At 37.1% G+C, this 20350-nt stretch overlaps 1 protein-coding gene across 1 annotated transcript; it reads right to left on the bottom strand.

Moving 5' to 3' along the window:
* Positions 1–1361: 1361 nt before the first annotated feature.
* Positions 1362–10912, bottom strand: LOC135477963 (heme transporter hrg1-A-like). Its single transcript, XM_064758203.1, has 4 exons — positions 10774–10912; positions 8398–8565; positions 7188–7378; positions 1362–6159 (listed from the first exon to the last, which is right to left on the bottom strand). The coding sequence occupies exons 1-3, from the start codon at positions 10910–10912 to the stop codon at positions 7200–7202; spliced, it is 486 nt and encodes a 161-aa protein (XP_064614273.1). The 3' UTR covers positions 1362–6159; positions 7188–7199.
* Between the last annotated feature and the right edge of the window lie 9438 nt (positions 10913–20350).

Raw genomic sequence — 20350 nt, 5'->3', positions numbered from 1 at the left:
GACTAGCCATCTGCATTGGAGCTTGTTCAGTACTGCATATGCCCACCTCTCGTATTCACCCTTAACACCTGTGAACACTGCATTGCTGTATCAACATAGTGCCCAGCTCTTGAACATTGTGGCATAGACGTCTAAAGACATCTTCCAAGAGCATCCCATTGTGTTTGATGGGATTGAGGCCAGGTGATCTGGGTGGTCACTCTATGGCGTCAATAACCGCTAAACACAACCCTATTCCATTGTCTCTGGTTCCAGTGCAGGTGAAATTGTGCCCACTTCAGTTTACCTGTGTCAGAATTGGTCCAACATAAAAAACATTGTGCACAAAGATGGTTAACATGCAAGTAGTTTTGTATGGTCTGTGTAGTTACGCAACCTCAAACAGTGCATCACTGAAGTCGTAAAACAACTTGATTGTCCTCAAAGTGTCGTCCTGACCTGGGGCGATCAGATGTCATACCCATTTCATACACGAGACAGGTTTTGAATTGTCTGTCCACTTCATCTCCTGGCATGTGCAACAGCCACAGACTGGCCAGCATGGAGCATGCCAACTTTACGAACTCTTAAAGTTTGGCATGAGAATTTTTTAGCTAGTTAACAGCATGTATTTTTCTAATCACCAGGAAATTCGGCACACACCTTGGTGTAGCAGCCATATGGAATTGTGGTCACATTTCCTCTCGTGCAGGGTCACGTTTTCATAGAAGAGTTTGCTGCATGCACCCTAAATGGTTCACTGCAATTGCAATGGTCGGATGCATCCAGTTAAACCAGCTCATCATGGCATTCACCCATATTTACTACCTTGTACTACCTTAACCATTTTCAGTTTAACTCATTTGGAGAAATGAGAAATTTCTTCTTTTGATGAGTAACTACAGGTCAGGATTTTTTTTTTATTCAAAAACATGGTGACATGATTGGTAGCCTGTCCGTACTTCAAAGTTCACCATCCTGTAGGAGACACATGAATACAGGACTCAGCCCATGCTGTGTTATTGTACAACAAAAAGTATGGCATGAAACACCAATCATGAATAAATAATACAGATACCATCCTTAACATTTACCTCGTGGCCTCCATGGCCGAGGGGGTTAGTATGCCAGCACAGCGCAATTACCCAGGAGCCTTTCAATAATGCGGTTGCACATGGTTGTGCGTTCCTGTCTAGTTTCCTCCCACCATAAAGCTGGCTGCAGTCATATCTATGTATCCACCAAAAATTAAAACTGCACATGGGTAACAACTGGAGTTGTGGCCCGGACACGAAATCATATCTATTTATTTAGTATAGGTAGGGATGATGGCAAAATGGTAACCATGGCAATGGTGCAAATGGATAAATTTTAGTCCCGATACATTGCCACCTCTAAGTATCCACCAAGAATTAAAATTGAGTATGCAAAGCAATTGGAGTTGTAGTCCCAACAAGAAGTTCATGTCTAACTATATGGAAGATATCAATGAAATAGCAATCTGGTTTACCATGGCAACTGCAGAAACGGAAATCAAATCTACATAGTATATCTACAGAAAATGATGATTTGGTTACCATGGCAACTGCAGAAACCGAAATCAAATCTACATGGTATATCAACAGAAAATGCTGGTTTGGTTACCATAACAGCCATGGAATTGGATGAATGTGAGTTGTGACACATTATCACCTCAGCATCTATGTATCCACGAAATATTAAAACTGCACATGGAAAACAATTGGAGAGATGGCCCGGACATGAATACAGACGGACAAACAAAAGGCCAAAATCCCTATAACATAACATGACCACCTTAATGGCAGCTGGCGTATAGTAAGGTATACCTTACTCATCCTAGTCCCAAGAGATCTGTGAACACACAACGTTGTTGTAAAATTCATGTATTTAATACCCATTGATAAGAAAAGGTTAAAACAACGTGACATTCATATACACAATAACATCAAAGAAAGAAGGTGTCAATCACTAACCTTAATTAGAATTTGGCGAGAGCCATGGTCTATCTAACCACTTTAACCATGACTAATGTCTGCCATATACAGGGGGTACATTATTTCATTCAAGTTGTCCTACAAAATGGCTTGGACAAAAAAAAAAATTGGACAATAGCAAAATCAATCATAAAATGTTAGAAAAATTGTTTTCCTTTCCATAACACACTTCAGGCAAGGTGGGTAAAGCCAACCTCAATGTGCCTACATCTTAAAACTTGAATAGTTTGTTACAGTGTACAATGTAGAAAAATCTTGAAATGACATCAAATGTTTAATTGACCTCTTTTGAGTTTTAAAATCAACAACCACACAGCAATCCAAATAACAAACAATACAGAATGCATACATGTATGGATAGGTTCAAAAACATAACTACATAAAACAGCAACAAGTAAGCTGAGGGCCTCCAGGGTCGTGTGGTTAATGTGACAACATGGCGAAAGGACTTGGAAGCCTCTCAACAATGCAGTCGCTAGGGGTTCAAGTCCAGCTCATGTTGGTTTCCTCTGAGGTCTTCAGTGGCAGGGTCTGCCTGCAGATGGAAGCGGGTTTCCCCAGAGCTCTGCTCGGTTTCCTCCCATTGGTAAAACACCAAGGTTTAGTCATAAGGTTAACTGCCTGATGGCATTTGCACTATCGTTTAATGTAGCCTACTGGCGTACCCTAACTAACTGGTACTACTACTATCTGTAAAAGTGAAACTAATCCATTTTGATCACATTTAATCATTAAATCTATATCAACAGGAAAAGTTATGCCTGATTACATCAGGAGGAATATCAAAAATAATCGAGTCATTCTGGTACTAGGTACATGCATCAACAATAATTCTAAGCATGTTTCGTTTTGAAAGTACATTTATTATTTAAACGATATACTGCAAAATATATAAAGTGAACAACCAAATACATATGTTTAGCCTTTCTGCATGGCACACAAATGTCTAAAAATTCGCACAGGTAATTATTCCAATGCCAGAGTACACACATAATTTCACGTTACTTTTCAATACATGTAGTGCTGTACATGTATTTATAACAGCCCAATTTGAGTCTTCCATTACAATTTCAATGAAACTAATAAAACTGTGGCCACTGGTGTTATTTGCAAGAGAATGAGAAAATAGAATCATCTTCATAAAAATTTGTACACAGAATAACATTTTGCCTGGTATACACGTCATTTTCAAGTACTTAATATAAAAATGACATAAGTAATGTTTGTCTCTCATATGAAGGTAAAGATTACCAAGATGAGAAAATATACAATTTCCAGGTATCTGTAGTTGAGAAACACTGTGATACTACAGAAAATGATTTCTGATTGATTTCTGTTCAAGATCATTTTCAATTATGTGATGACAGGCTTTTATATGAGTGCACAACACCAACCTTTGGCAAGTTACTGACAGACTTTTCCATGCCATACTGATGTATTGCAGGAGGTCTTCAACAAACACTGAACTACACCAAAGTTCACACCATAGTCATTGTTCACTTATCGTCTCCAGGGCTCTTATGAAGACTAAGAAGGGAATTTTTCAAATTCTCACTTCAATGTAGGGACTGAACTCGCACCTCGTGCATCTTACTAAGTGACATCCCGCTCACAAAACAATTTCTGCCATTCACGTATGTGGAGTCCAGATATACACCGTTACCAGCCTCTTGTTCAAGGGCATCAGAGACTGGCTTAAAATTCTGCCTGTAACTATATAGTCAGATAATATATGTACATGCAGCAGTACAAATGAGTCAACCTTGCACAATGAAATCTGTTTCAATATATTCCTACTGATATTCAAACAAACTGAATCAAAGCACAATATCTTGCGTCTTTTAACTACACAAAATACCATCTTGATATGAATATCATTATCAGTGATATAAGACGATTCTACATACTTAATACAACACAAGTCACATTAAAAGATAAAGGTAAAAAAACACATTGCTAAATTTCTGCTCTTTGATGTGACACTTGAAAGGAGGATACAAAGAGAGATTTCATGACATTGTTGAATGACTAGCAAATTTGTCTCAGGCACTGGCATGCCTTAAGGGTCATGACGCTGTATATCAATTCTCTCATTTGACTGACATAACCACTGTCCACAGTTGACGTAATATTAAACTCAATAAAACCTGTTTTATGTATTATTATTTATTAATTTATCACATAGGGGTTTGATGTCAACTCTCAGAAATTTTTTACATATGGGTAGAGAAATCTGGAGTGCCTCCAATAAATGTATGGACTCAAAACCACAGCTGAGCCTGCAACAGATGGATTTGAACCTGGTACCTCACCATTCACAGATCCACTGACAGTGCTGCAAGACAAATGGGCCACTATGGTAACATTATACATTACAACAGATGACAAGTACTATGAATTACTCCACTATTTACACACAATTTTGGCTCAATCCAACTGAACAAACTAATACAGAAAAAAAATGCTCATGCAATATGTAAAAGTATTTTCAAAACATATAATAACATTATATATAACCTGTATAATACACTGTAACAGTGTAACAATACAGAAGTCAGTTCCAGGTATAAGGAACCATAAAGTATGAATCTCTATACACTGGAAACTTGTTGATCGCAACACTGTTTTAAAAAAATATCAAACCATATTGTCAAGGCTAATGTAGTAAAAATCAAAAACAAATTCTATCATACACAATGTTACAAGTACCTAGCAACAATAACGGATCACAGATGTATATGATATATACAAAGAATATCCAAATAATTTACCACATTTACAGAAATATCACTGTCCTATAGGTAGCTAGACTTCGCAGTATGCTGCAGAAATTGCAGAGGATCTCAAAATTATCACTCAGTCTTCAATAATCAATTAATATCTAGCCTGTGCTCCTTGGTGGTTTACTCCATTAGTTTTCGAGGCACATGTGAGAACATAAACTTGTTATGTGGTATTTAAGATTGTTATCAGTGTTCAAACAATCACCCAGAATGCAGCATTCATTCGTTTTTCACTCATAGCTTTACTAATGGTTACGTTCAAACGTAGAAAGTTAAAGTGGAATGTCTTACCTGGGATCCATCTACCTCATTCCCAGATCTTACAATCCATAATAGACAGTATTCAGGTCGCAGTTGTCATAAATGATAATAAAGTGTCCATTTGGGCATGATGTGTCCATTTTTATGCTCATATAACACATACTGTGTCTCACATCTAGTTGTGATATCATAGACCTATCAAAGTATTTCATGGCTATCAATGGCATATATGATTGTATGTCACAGGTCGTATAGAAGTAAATGAACACATTTTAGTGCTATATTTTAGATTTTCATGAATATGTAAATTCTGGGTTGTCAGTTAAAAGTTCAGGTGGCAAAGTGGTTTGGAAAGATAACACATGGAGATTTTCTTCAAATTTCAGAAACACTTTTTCCTTCTGCCTATTACAAGTTTTTTTGAGGAATTTATGGAAAACAATTCTTCCAGGAGGCACAAATTAAGAATTTGTAACAAAAATACAAAATTTAGCTAATCCAGCACACTAACAACAAACTTTTACCTTTATACCAGAACATAGTATACTATCTTCCTTTACTTAAATTTCTTTTGAAAATGTCCAAGAAAGCATTCTAAATCAATGCACAGGTAACATGTACAGCACATGTAGGTACAACAGGTCACTGACAATGTGTGTGACATCCTTTATACAGCCATCACAATAAAATCTTTCATAATGTCATGAAATCATAATGAAACCAATGAAAAACAAAGAATATCACTTTCAGATACTTAATTAACAATCACAGTATTCAGGCATAATTACATAGTAGTTATGTACTAATTATCTTTCATTGCTCCTACACCCACATAATGTTTGGAATTGTCTTACTGTACAATGGGTAGAAGTTAACCCTTGTGTGGAACATGTATCACAACTTGATGTCCAGATTCCTGCTAACCAATAAAAAAATATAATCAAAAATAAGACTTTATTTCAGCAGATTCAGCAGGCTCTCTGTTTTTTTCTCACAGGTTATTAAATATACATGTCACAGTGTGGCAGCATATTTGCAGACCATCTCCTTTCATTTTCACATAAAACCATATAGGAAGTTCACCTCAAAGTTGCTGACTACAGACCCAAGGCTGCCAGAATCTGCAAAGTAAAGAAATATGAGGGTTATGATGTACAGGTATGATCAAGAGAAGATTTTCACTGGATACATTTTTAAAGCTTGAAGATATGCACTCCAGACTTGGTTCTTACAAAAACATATATATAATAGTGCAACTTTATTAATCAGTACACCCTGTGTCAGTCCACTGTGCCTTCATGACTGATATTGTGGACTTTGTTAATTCTACAGTGAGGCAGCATCATAAATATTGCTGCACAAGTATACTGCTTCGCTGCAAGACACTGTTTCGATATGTTTTGATAAGTAATGATGAATGCCAAATAAAAATGTCAAGTAAACAAACACAAACTGGATTTCCTTGGTCTGCCTTACCCCGTGCTCTAACATAATAAAATCAGACCTAAACTGTATCAGTCATTTCTAAGCCATACCACATGTTTAACTGCTCATGTGTGAGAACAATGTATTTCTAAGGTGAATATATATGTTTTCTATCATACACCTTATAAATGATAATCTGACGTGTGTGGATTTGAACACAAAGTAGAATATATTCAGCCTATACCAATAGCCTGTCTCCTGTATACCATTGCTGCGCCACTATGGAGCTTGCTTTTTCACAGAACATTAGCCCGGAATTGTTCGTAGACAATTCACTGTCACAATGCTGTATATTTCAAGCATAAATGTCCCAATACTCTAAAATGGCCACAAAGTTCATTTTTGTTTCTTGCTTATTCCGACTCCAGCTATGTAGATCACGATTCTGTTACACATCTCTCTTAACATGATGATTGCATGCATAATTTGTCACAGATTCATAATTAATTTGATTGATGTTTGAAGGCTGTACTTAAGAATTTCTTATAATTCATGATGACGTCAGTATGGTTGATGGGTGGTTGAAACCTACGTAGGCTGTGTAAACCACACTTTGTATTGGTCCCTTACATCAGGTTTATGATGGGCTCCATCTGAAGGGAGCACCACATACCAACAACTACCACACATATGGCTCTTAATAAGTGGCACGTCATAAACTCACCATGCAGGATAATCAATCTGAGATGAGAGGATCAGATTCATACACACTGTCTTCTTTTGCCACAATCGTGTAGACATCAGAGAATTCTTGTTTGTATGAGCGTGAGTAATAGAAAAGAGAAAACCCCCACTTCCACGTCATGAAGCACCAGACGCAGGTCAAGTAAAAGCCATTACCGTACGGTGTCAACACTGATTAAAAAAAAAAATAGTATATTGAAAAAAATAATTAAATATATATTTCATATCAACAGAAAAAAACGCAACTGGCTAAACTGAAAAACAAAGTTGGGATCTATATGATAGCCCTATATGATACACAAGATTAAAGTTTACAAAATACCTGTAAGCAGCAAACTAACTAATGGAAACAGTTATTATCAACCCATACATAATGTTCCTTCATATGTCATACCAGCGCCAATAAATGGGCCTCCAATGAGCCCCGTTAGATGGGCTGTAGTTGAGTTATCTCCCCTTAAACAGGTTTGACTAACAGAATGGATCTTCAACTCAGTGGAACTGTGCGGAAACAAAAAAAACAAAAAAAAAAAACCAAAAAAAACAAAAAAAAAAAACAAAAACAAAAAAAAAAAAACCACAAAACCCCCAAAATTGTGTAGCATCAATTCAGTACTTGGTGGCAATATTATAATTTGGCTGCTTTGTAAGGCACTGTTATAAATCAAGGCTTGCACAATCACTGTTTTTGATTTATTTATTTCATTGGTGTTTCGGTCTGTACTGAAGAATATTTCACTTCTATAATGGCGGCTGGCAATATGGTGGGAGGAAACCTGGGGAAACCCTGACCTTCCCACATATGGTCGGAGAGGAAGCCATCATGAGCACATCTATTCTAATTATATGTACTTCGTAGAACCTCAACTGCACACACATAGCCATATACAGACTAGGCCTAGCTGTTTCATGAATCACTTTTGCTTCAGCGGGATGCAGTTATTGGGCAATTGGCCTGCAATGATGCCCTGCAGCATATCACTACATTCAGAACTAAGAGACATGGTGTGTGGAAACTTTCAGTTCCGCACTGTGCTGTGCCAAAAGGGTTCAGCTTTACACATGCCTGTTTGTCAGTATTTGCACAGGGGAGTCTTATCAAAGTGCCTGTCCAGCATCTTTGTAAAACTCTGGTCATGTATATCGCATCCCAAACTAAGCTTTAATTATCATGTGACATCTAGGCTTACCTTGTTTCTGTACAATACCTAATGAGAGGTAAGTTACAAAGCCACAAACACCAGCTAATTGCAGGAAGCATCCCAACAGCATGTAATAACGGAGTCTGTATGAGTATGTCTGCCACACTCCCTTTCTGTACAGCAGGTGAACAATCAGTGTGATAAGTGCACCAACACCTGGAAATGTATATATATACATGCACGTGGATATGTTCATCATTCTTAAACTCCAATCTTTCAATTTTATGAAATTTATCTTTTAATTTTAAATTTAATATTAAGAATCAAATAACAGATTTGGTTGCTTCTTAGCTACTTAAAGTTTTGATGTGTTTGTTTATTTGATTCAAGTATAACAAAGATTAGCAATGTTTACCTTATTTCAGGCATATAAAGTATGTATAAAGTACAGTGTCTTTATAGTGCTGTCTAACTAAAATACCATGCCACAGACACTACACATGTCCACCTACCCAGTCACAGTTTGTGAAGAACACCAAGGAGACCAGTACTTAATTATTCACTTAAGCTGAGTGCCATTACAAATTCAGCGAAGGTCTGTGCACAGTCAATGATATTTGATGATTTTCTGAGCCTAAACCCAGCAAAAGATAGCTCAAAGTGGAATGTCTGTATGTATATGACTCAAGAATATTTCACTTTGACAGTGGTCAGTTTAATGGGTGTAGAAAACTGATCCATGGCACCAAAGCAGTCAGTACCATGGTACCACCAAGGGTGGGAACAGTGGTACCAGTGGGCAGTAGCAGTGTACTAGTAGGTGTACCAATATGGTACCACCAAGGGCTGGAACAATGACACCAGTGGGCACCTCCAGTGTACTAAAAGGTGAACCAATATGGTATCAACAAGAAGTACCGTGGTTCTAGTCCAGTGTGCCATATAGTATTCATTATATATGTGGTAATTAAATGGTACATTGCTATCTCTGTAAGGGTTACATCTTCTCAAGGTCATCTGCAGGGGGTAGCAGCAGCTACATGTACCAGACAATGAAGAGGGTTTTAAATCTGTGCGTCATGGTTGATAGATTATTTTGAAAAAGTCCTAAATAAGGCTACTGTCAGGGTCACAAGAGAATCAGCCAAGTGGAAATCAGGTCACTGAAATGTACGGTCCAGAATTATTTTCTAAAACTAATGCCACAATTAAGATCCGTGTCATTTATCTTCAAGAAAATGTTAATGACATATTCTCAGGGCGTGATATTTTGATCACTTCTATGATAGGATTACAGACAAAAGGCCATTTGTACATGTGGCTTACATGTGACCACACTAAGTTTTGAACTCATGCCGAGGCATGTAGGAGACAGTAACATAAAGTGTTAAAATATCAAAGATCATTTGAAAACAGCACTGAAAGTTTGAATATTTTGAAAAAAAAAACAACAAAAAAACAACACTAAATAAAACGCAAAATAAACAAAACAAAAATGAGCTTAACATGCTTACAGGGTTGTGTGTCAACATCATTTCACCTCCAGATAGATCAATTGCACTTAAAGCCACGTTTTTATCTGTGAGAATAGTGAGGGTATCAGGGTTACAAGCACAGCCTGGTGGGTTCATTCCCAGGCCAATCTGGGTTTGGGTGAGAAACCCATGAGTAAGTGAATGACCCATTTCTCTGACCCACTGACCACTCAATCATGGACCACTGATTGTCAGTTCACTAGACCATGATCTACTGTACAAAGAATAGAAACAGACTTAATGTTCAGGCTAAAGTATTTCACAATAGCTGTGCTGGTCACTAGGCCTATACCATATCCATGTACCTATTGTAGGTACTAAATTCCAGTAGTCCTACAAGTATCTAGCCACTTGATACATGCTACCCTAAGGCTGGAGCCCAGGGTCTGAATGACAGCAAAACCCTAGACTGGGCCTCATGTATGGCCCTATCTACTATCTAATAGGCCTACTTTACTTGACCTGTTTGCACTTAAAGTGAACTGAAAGCCCTAGTCTTCTAGAATATGTATATGTTGCATTTCCTCATGCATTTTAAAGTGGCAAATATGTCATAAAACGCTTCCTCTTCTACAAGCTACGATCATGGATTAAACATTTGAAAATCAGATCAAAAACACCAAAATGAACCATATTAATTATGTAGGCCTTACAACTTTTTTTTTTTATTCTTTACCTTTCTACGTTTACCATATAGCAGGTCCTGGCAGTATAAGAACAGATATATCAGTGAATCACACTACTCAGTCAACTTCCGTGTAACAATATTTCAATAGTTTAAAAATTAAAGTAAACTTAATTTGAACGATGTATATATATTAACAAATTAAACAAATGACGCAAACTGACCCAATTAAATGATAGATACATAATACTAATTTTCACTTACCAGACAATAGTCCCCACAAGGCTGTGTTCCAGTTGTAAAACTTTGTGGCGAACACAATGAAGACTGATAAACCAACAATCACACCTATAATGGCAAATATGATCCGACATCGAAACCATCCGGTGGTAGGCGCTGCCATGGTTGTCTGTCGCATGGGTTAAATGACTTCACTGAAGAATGGGTCAGTCTGCGCGTTCAAGGCGCATGCTCTACAGTAACAATCCCTGTCAGGAGATTGACAGGCCACACGCGGAGAGCTGACAGCAGAGATGTTCCACATCACCAAGTGACAACTAAACTTTACCATTTTCTTATGGCTTATGTTGAATTTTAACATTTTGCCCACCAAGTTCACATAATGTCTCATATGTTTATATATTCAAGATGCTGCAGCTTGCTGCATTGGTTCGGATGTGTAAAACTAAAGTACTAAAGCGCTGGCGCCACATGAAAAAAACTTCACATGCGGCACCAGTGAGGAAATGCGAGTAGACGACTTCAACCGGACCTGGTTGTTGTGGTGCCAGAAATGCACCTTCACCACAGCACTATAATTGGCTAGCTTTTTCATAAGCATGATCCAATATTGAGTTATCATACTGTAATAAGTAGGCCTGCTCTGTTGAGTTGAGTGTAACGGGGCCTTTTCACAGACAGGGCGCACACAGCACAATATGGAGTAAGGTAAAAATGTTCGGATGATCCTTGTTCGGTGTCCCAACAAAAACAACAACAACCATAGTTGCACGAACCATGGGGGCAGAATAGAAGGAGGCACTACTGTTTGACCCACCGACCGTATGCTGGTCTGTTGACTTACGAAAAGGCTTCATGCAGTTTTGTCCCGCTTTGATGTACCCTGTACATTACCGACAATCAGCCAGACGCCCAAAAAGTATCTTTCTCCAAAGAACACATAAATTACCTCTCTGGAGCATTTTTACCTGCAGGTACATCGTAACAAGCTGGTCACCAAGAATTGCGTATAAAATGATCTATGAGCACATGTTTGGTTGACACCTGTACAAGACTCGGTTACAGTACTTTGTTACTGTAATCTTAAAAATGTTGTGCTGTGAAACGATTTTTCGTAATTTGAAACACTTTCCAATTAAGGGAGAAAAATAAAATTTCGTTTGAAGGTAGATAACATATCAAGTTGTTGACTGCTTAAGTGAATTGGACATTGGAAGCATATTGAAGAAAATCATGCAGAGTTAAAAAAACTCCAAAAAAAGCCCCATTTAATTAACATTATAAACACTGAGAAAATCAGTATTGCCTGTCTTTTGACAGAGTACTGATATATTTTCTGATCAGCTTTAGTAAAAAAAGGTTACGTAAACCAAAAGAGCAAAATGAAAAGTGTATACATACCATGTTATTTAGGTGTCTTAAGCGCGAAAATCCGAGTTTTTGGAAGTAATGCAAGAGCTATTTCTGTGATATTTTCCTCTCAGTTCAGGGCTCGGGGCTATCCGGTATGAATGTACAGAGAAATTAAGCCTATAGGCCTACACATTGTGTAATGCTGTTCATATATAGTAAGGACGCGGGCTAACAAAAGTCACAACATTGCTTTAAGGAAACTCCTCCTGGCGCGCAGTCATGTTTAAAAACCTCTACACTTCCAGCATTACCCGGGCTGATCTCCCCTAGACCTAACAATAACAGGAAGGATTAATTAACACCTACATATATGTATTTGTATATAGACTCCACAGGTTTAACCCCTCTACAGGAACCTAATTTCCCATAGATTTACATACAATAGCAAATTTTTTGCTTTCATTTCCCTTTGGACAAATGACATTATGATATATATAAATACAAATGAAATCCGTATATAAATACAAATGAAAAACGCAAAGCGTTGTTTCAATTTTATTTGGGAAAAACATGGCTGATCGAGACCCTCGAGAATGGATATTCACGCAGAAAAGCTGTCCGAATACTGTCGTATTTGTGGAGAAAGGGATGCTGTGCAAAAAATCCAGCTGACAAGGCAAAATATCAGCATTACTTACTTGACATTTGCAATGATGTTATCGTGGTCCATTCAACTTACATCTGCAATCGACGTCCATTTATCTCAGTGTTGAATACAAAACTCCATAAGGGATCAATATAAATACAATAATGACTAGTACCTCGTGTTTGTTCCAGACCGAACTGGATAGGGGTACACTGACCACAAAAATGTAAATTATAACATTTACTGAATCTTGTACAATAAGCTGATAAATCCATTAAATTCAGTAACTGTAGATCAACATTTGTAACCATTGTAGACCTCGTAATTCCTGGAGATTTTGTTTCATATTGCCTCGAAGGCATAAAGGAGGCTAATTAAAGAACCGTCAACAACTGGCATGACTGTCTTAAAAGCTTCAATATTACACAAGGGCATGTATTTCCTGCTTTGTTCATGTGATTCCAAGATCAAGACATCAGCAAGTCCTTTCTTTGTCTTTTTGGTCTGCTTATTCGCCAATATACAAAACATTTATTTATTTTAATTGGAACCAAAAAGCATAAACAAAAGTACACAAACCTACAGGCGTTGTCAGCAAATATCCTCGAGCTTGACTTAAGTCTTTATCAAAACGTGTCCTGGCTGTTCGGCTGTGACAGCCTTGTGAGAGCAGGTGCACCTAGGCCTGACCAAGCCTGACATCTCCACTCTCCTGTAACAACAGAGAGTGGCCTCTGTGGTGTCAGTAACAAACATTGAACACTTTGAAGCCTCATAGTTGTGCCTCCTTCTATTCAGCCTCCATCCACGAACAAACGTAGGTTTGAAATACTTTACAATATTTCATAACATACTGAAAACTAACCAAGCCTTAATGTTTCATTTAAGAAACACATTCTGGTACCGTTCAAAACAGATGTTGTATCCGTATTTGCTTCAGGCATTTTATGTTAGCGGTAATTTTTCTTATATCAAAACACAAAGCTATAGATTGATCAGACAGTTTCAACTTTTGGGTTGTTCTACTTCAAACTGTCTCTCAGGTCCTATGCCTCTCACTCCGCAGAGCTGTTTAAAATCTCACCTGTCATAAATTCAAAGAAAGCAGAATAAAATGTCGTGGCATTTCAGTTCCATTTACACAGAAAGAGCAAATAGTTCTCCAATCACCTATTGCTGTCCCTGAATGACTGCTTTTTTTTGTTTGAAAGACGCTAGCATAGTCATGGCTTAAAACTGTTCACTTCTGTCAAATACTTGTGATGGTAATGACTTAGAATTAGATCAGTTAAATTTAACGTTGAAGTCTATTTTCAACAATTTCTGATATTTAACTGCCTCAGGTAAATATCAGAAATTATTGAAAATAGACCTCAGTGTTTTGTTTAATTGAACTAGCTTACCATTTGAATAGAAATGTAACTTTATCCTATTCTGATCCTTCTATGGTCTTGAAAAGGAGGCATGAAAATTATGATAGTGGCCTACATAATTTATACCTCGTTACTGAAACGACACTTGTACCTGCAAATCAAGCCGATCAAGCAGATAACGTAAAGCAGGGTAGCATAAATACGAGATATAAATGAATGGCACAATGTTATAAGAGTATCCGCTACCTGTATGTGAATGAGATATTGAGAAAGGCATAATTTAGAAATAAAAATGTTTTTAATCTGAGGGCACTGCAAAAATAAGTGCATCTGGATACCTGTAAATAAATACAGGTATGTCACATTAGGATCATTCTGCACCCCACAAAAGAGGTTGTAACAAATACACCGTACCTCAAAAACTCAAGTCCTATCTATGATATATATAATTCCAAAAATTCATAAGATATTTAAGTAAGCAGGATTATAACAGAATATGAAGCTAAACATGTAATAATGTACATGTACTAGGACCTGTTCAGATGTATGTGGCATTAAACCATAATCATTCATTTATTCTATTCAGGTGTATATGTTTTACTGTCTAATTGATTGATACTTACAGTAAAATGTCTGTCAATTTTTCAGCTTATATTATTTCTGTGCATGAATTCTGACAATACTTTTTCTGCAATGAACTTCCTAGACAAACGGAGGCTATTTCATATAAGGCCATATTAAGGGAGTGGTATTTGTTCAGCATTCTATATATTGTATGATATAACATTTGTCATGTTTTCACTCAGCTGATCTATCTCAGTCAGTCAATACGTAAATCATATCATGAGTAAGAGACAGAAGTTTAAGATCTTATTTCTGTCAACCAAATAACATTTCCTCTTGTTAAATTTTGGCTTAGGAACATTCTTTTGTAAGTTGACATCTTAGATGTACATGTTTGGAACATCCAGTAAGAGGATATTATGACCAAGGTAATGATGGCAATTGCACCTAAGTGCTGATTGCTCTACCTGTAGACCTAGTTGCTTCAAAATAACATATCAAGAGCAGAAATCACTACCATGGTGACTCAAGTGGAGATAACTCTTGAGAGACTTCTGTTCTGACTATATTTCCCTCACTTCTCTCATAACAACATCGCACTAAGAGAAATGTTAACAGGTACATGTATATGAATTATCTTGCCCAACACTTGGTAATCCATTTTTTCTTCTTCCATTAGCTATCATGTAATGATTTCAAACCCATAATTTGTGAAGCAATTAAAAGTGTTTTTCAATTTATTATTTATTGAACTTTTGAATAGCAACCATCTAGTTGATTATCCCTTTCGTTCTTGATATCACAAATTGTGTTTTAATTTATGCATCACTGTCCTTTATTTAAAACGTAAATATCAGTTGCCACTATTTACCTGTATTATTGGGAAAATTTCAGATCATGTGTATTTCTGTAAATGATAGGTGACAGTATCGCATGAGGCAGGTAGCTCTTTGTTAAATATACATGTAAATTTTGTTCATGTTATAATATCATTAAGTTCAAATACTCAAAGAGTGATTTAACTCACCAAACTAAATATGTATAGGGCATCACAGTATGTGCACATCTATATATACTGGTACCTACCTTTTTTCTTATTAGTAGCCTAACTTATATATCATGTCTTCCTTCCACTGTAATGCTGGACGCTGTCGTATATAATAAGCGAAGTATTCTTGAGTATGGCATAAAACACCATTCAAATAAATAAATAAATTGTATATCACATCTACATCGTAAGGCATGATGGCAAGAACAGTTATGTCCGCCTCATTGTTTTAAGAGTTTGGACTTGCTTCTTCCATTTGTCAAATGTGACAGGTACATGTATTTGTCTTGTCCCTCTGGGACGTAACTAATGTAACCAACAGGCAGGTAATAATTCAAGCCCTGATAGGTAGGTAGCTGTGTGTCCTGAGTGAGCTTGCATGTGGATAGAATGTATGTGCAAGCCTCTATCACTGTCTGTTGATGCTGAATTGCTGGAAAGCATCATCTGGATATTGTCAACAAAATATCTAGACCCTGTACCATCTTGTAGATGTCTCAAAACTGTATCATTGAAGTATGCTGTACTCTACTTTGCAGTACCAATCTGCTCATTTTCATGTCCTTCCTTCTCAGATCTATATGTGACACATGTGGTCTGTATCATTAAGTTGATATTAATCGACTACACGATCTATTATCTACTTCCTAAATGCCATTCTCCGGTACATTTGTACCCCTTGTAACCTTGTTAGACACATAATTTAGGAGGCAGGACAAACCCATATCCCTCATGGCTAGGAAAATGATTGTTGGCTTGACACTAATCACAAACAAAAGCACAGGAACTGTTCCACGGTGGAATATTAGTGCAGTAAAGTTCTACCATCTTTAAAAGGTGGGGAGAACCAGGGGAACTGGCTGGACATCATCCACTTTTTATTATTATACTATTCGGCAGAGTGTATTACGGCATGGCTATTTCATCTGCCCATCCATCCATACACAGGTATCACTATCCAGCCTCTATCTCCAATTGTCTTGGTTATTTTTAATCTTTTTCCCCATGGGCTGTGCCCGGTTTCTTCCCACCATAATGCTGGCCGCCATCTTGAGTACGGCGTAAAACACCAATTAAATAAATAAATAAAATTTTTAATTTTTGATGGATATATATATACAGAGGCGATAATGTGTTGTACCTCATTTCAAATTTTTCCATTTCTTCTGTTTCTATGGTAGCAGTAAGCAAATTGCTATTTTCCCTGTATCTGCTGGGTACATGTAGATAGGTATGTCTCTCCCTTCATCTGCTGGATGCATGTAAATAGGTACACTGTATGTCTCTATATCCAGGCTACAGCTCAATTGTTTTGTGTGTTGAATTTTAATTTTTGGTGAATATTTATGTGGAGATCCTCACATTTATCCTTGCCATGGTTGTCATCATAACCACATTGCCAACTTCCCCATATTCTCTATATTAATAGATATGATGTGTCTGAGCTACATCTTCAATTGTTTTGTATGTGCATTTCTTATGATAAATGTTTCTTGCATTTCCACAATTTTATCTACTTAGTCTCTACTACATAGGAATGTACTTGTGCAGACATACATGTATAATGGGATCACTTGGACTCTTGTTGTGTCATGTTACAAAGTGAGGGATAGAGTTTGTGTTTTCAGCAGACAACAACAACCAAAGAACATGTATGTATATATTTTTACCGCTATTGTATTTGGGGACAATTTGTTAGTCGATCTTTTCTGTTATTACAGTTGTCTAATTGTCTAGGCACTGGGCAGATAATTTACAATGTAGGTCTGTACATAACAGTTATTCTTGACTCATTTTTTGGAGAGAAATGTATTCCATGAAAACATTTTGAATGAATAAAGTGGACTGTAGGGCATACAGTCCACTGCAGGGGGGTGTAGTCTGTTGACAAAGTCAGGTAATATCTAGGTAAATTCATATCATTGCTGATGACTCCAAGTGCAGGTAAATCTATCAAGTGTGAATCAGACATGAGAGTTGACGGGACTTGTCTGGGAACACTGAATTCCTCTACGCTGTCACAGGCACGTTCGTTCCACAACTCCATTCACAGCCGACCACTTTATCATAAGAGACACCGCACTCCCATTATCTGGGTCTCAGGGGGCTTCCATCTGGGGTCAGGACTCTTCATATTTGCACAGCCAGATGGAGAAACTTATGTGTGCTTTTATTACCAATATAAGTTTCTCATCAGACTATTCTGACTTGCCAGTCATTAGGTCCCTAACCAAACGTCTGTTGTTGACATTATACACAGATTGAGAACATTCAGAGATTTAGTGATCATGTTTTTAAAATGTTTTATTCTATGAACTGATGTTAAATATACTTGAGTACAGCATAAAACAGCAATCACATAAATAAATAAATAAATAAATAAATTTTATTAATTGAACTTTTGGATCATGAAGGGGAAGAAACAATGATTTGGGTGTACAAAGGAAAATAATTAACTGTATAAAAGAGTGATAATTATTATAAATGCTTCAGATCAGTGGTCGGATGTGGCCAGCCGCTGTAATAAATGTGTTTGCATTCTGTTTTGCCTCTTTATGGACAAGAAACTAAGGCCACCCCAAGTTATTTATTTATTTATTGGATTAGCGTTTTATGCCATACACAAGCATATTTCACTCATACGATGACGGCCAGCATTGTAGTGAATGAAACTGGGCAGAGCCCGGGGAAACTCATGACCATCCGAAGGTTGCTGGCAGACCATCCAAAGGTTGCTGCCAGACCTTCCCACGTGCAATGAGAGAGGAAGCCACCGTGAACTAGAACTCACAGGGACCGCATTGTTGAGAGGCTCCTGTGTCATTGCGCTGCGCTGACGTGTTAACCACCTTGACCACTCCATGGCAATCAGGCCAATTAAAATTTTTATTTATGAGCTGAATGAATCTTTATTCAGTGTCGAGGGACGGTATAAATGTAAAAATAAAACTGGAAAAATCATCAAACTCATAGGAAATTTGTATTCTTCTAGTAACTTTTCCTATTTAAAATTAAAGATGTATGTATGTGATTGGAAAACCTTGAAAAACAAGAAAATCAATAAAACATCAGACCGAATAAAAAGGTGGATATACAATTTTTTTTGTTTCCGTTTGTGGACTTTTATAAAGTCTGGTCACCCATAAAACACAAAATGAAATTGGTGTGGCCTAATATGGCATCAGTGATTAATGTACAGGAGATAGGCATGTAGATTTCAGAAGGTGGTATAAGGCTTCAGAGTGTGCCAGGACAAGCCTTTACAGTCACCACTGTGGGGAATGGTGGGCCTGTAAATCAGTGTTATGTGATAGTTACTGCTGTTTCCCCTCATACATAATACATATACAATGTTTATTGGAGAAAAGTCAATTTGTAGTGACAGTCAGTTGTAGGACAGGAGTTCAAACGGTGCTTTATGTAATGGACTGTAGGGGAAAGCTGGCTGTAGCTGGGTCAGAGAAATGGGGTCAATATTTCCAAAGCTCTTGGAGAAGTCTTTTTCGAACATTTTTGAATGTTTGGTAAAAAAGTAGATGCTCCAAAGAATAGAGTTCATTCAGTTAAGAATTACATATACACATGGACAAGGTGTGAATTAATACGGTAAATCACCTAAGCTTTCATCTGCTGACTTGCTAAAGGTATATACCATGATTGATTGCATTGATTCTATTCTTAGTGGTAATTGTGCTTCAATAATTCCAGGTTAGCACAAATACATGTAGCAGGATGTAAGGAATAAGTGATTTCTTCCTCTGATAGACATGTAAATATCGGCATTACTTATATACGTATATATATGTGTGTGTGTGGCAATGTTGATGGGCACTGATATATGCTCTGATAGATTATAGCGTCTGTGGCACAGTTAATGGAAGGTGTTCAATATTATAATAGCAAATGGATAGTATAGTGTTGTACATCAACATTTCTGTTCTATAAATTTCTATTCTTTATTTTCTGTGTAAAAATCAAATTTTTACAAAAGAAATTAATATTTTTACAAAGCAAATGTCCACAAACTCATACTAGACATATCTCTAAGATTGTTGACTGAAGCCATACTCAAGAATTTTTCACTGATGCGTTGGCGGTCAGTTTTGTGAGTGGAGGAAACTGCCCGGGATAAACCACCAACCTTTGGCTAGATATTGACAAACTTTTCTGCAAGCGACACACAGAAGTACACACCATAATAACTGGTAGAAGACAAGTGTAAGCTTTAATTAGCCACAAGCATGTTGTAAATGGGTTATGAGACCAGTGGAATCCAGTTCTCACACAGTACAATTAGAAGAAAATCTTGTTGACCACCATTCTTGCATAACTTGGTAGCATTGTAGTTCACCTTAAAGCTGAAAACCATATTTGATTAAATTTGCTATAGCAGTTCTGGAGATAACAAGTGTATGGACAATGTTATTGCTTACTGCAATGTCAAAATACAGACAAAAACAGATAAACAACCTGGTAAATACCTCAAAGTCATTATGTATTTGATCATAATTGACGGATGGTTCCTTTCCTATAACCGTCGTTCTTGAAGGGGATCAACACCCTGCATTGTGATATTTGGCCATAATTTGGGCACATTCCAAATTTTGAGACACAATT

Source organism: Liolophura sinensis, chromosome 1 (genome assembly GCF_032854445.1).
Source record: "Liolophura sinensis isolate JHLJ2023 chromosome 1, CUHK_Ljap_v2, whole genome shotgun sequence".
NCBI lineage: Eukaryota > Metazoa > Mollusca > Polyplacophora > Chitonida > Chitonidae > Liolophura > Liolophura sinensis.
Note: the sequence above shows the minus strand (reverse complement) of the source record. Positions and strands in the feature narration are given on the sequence as shown.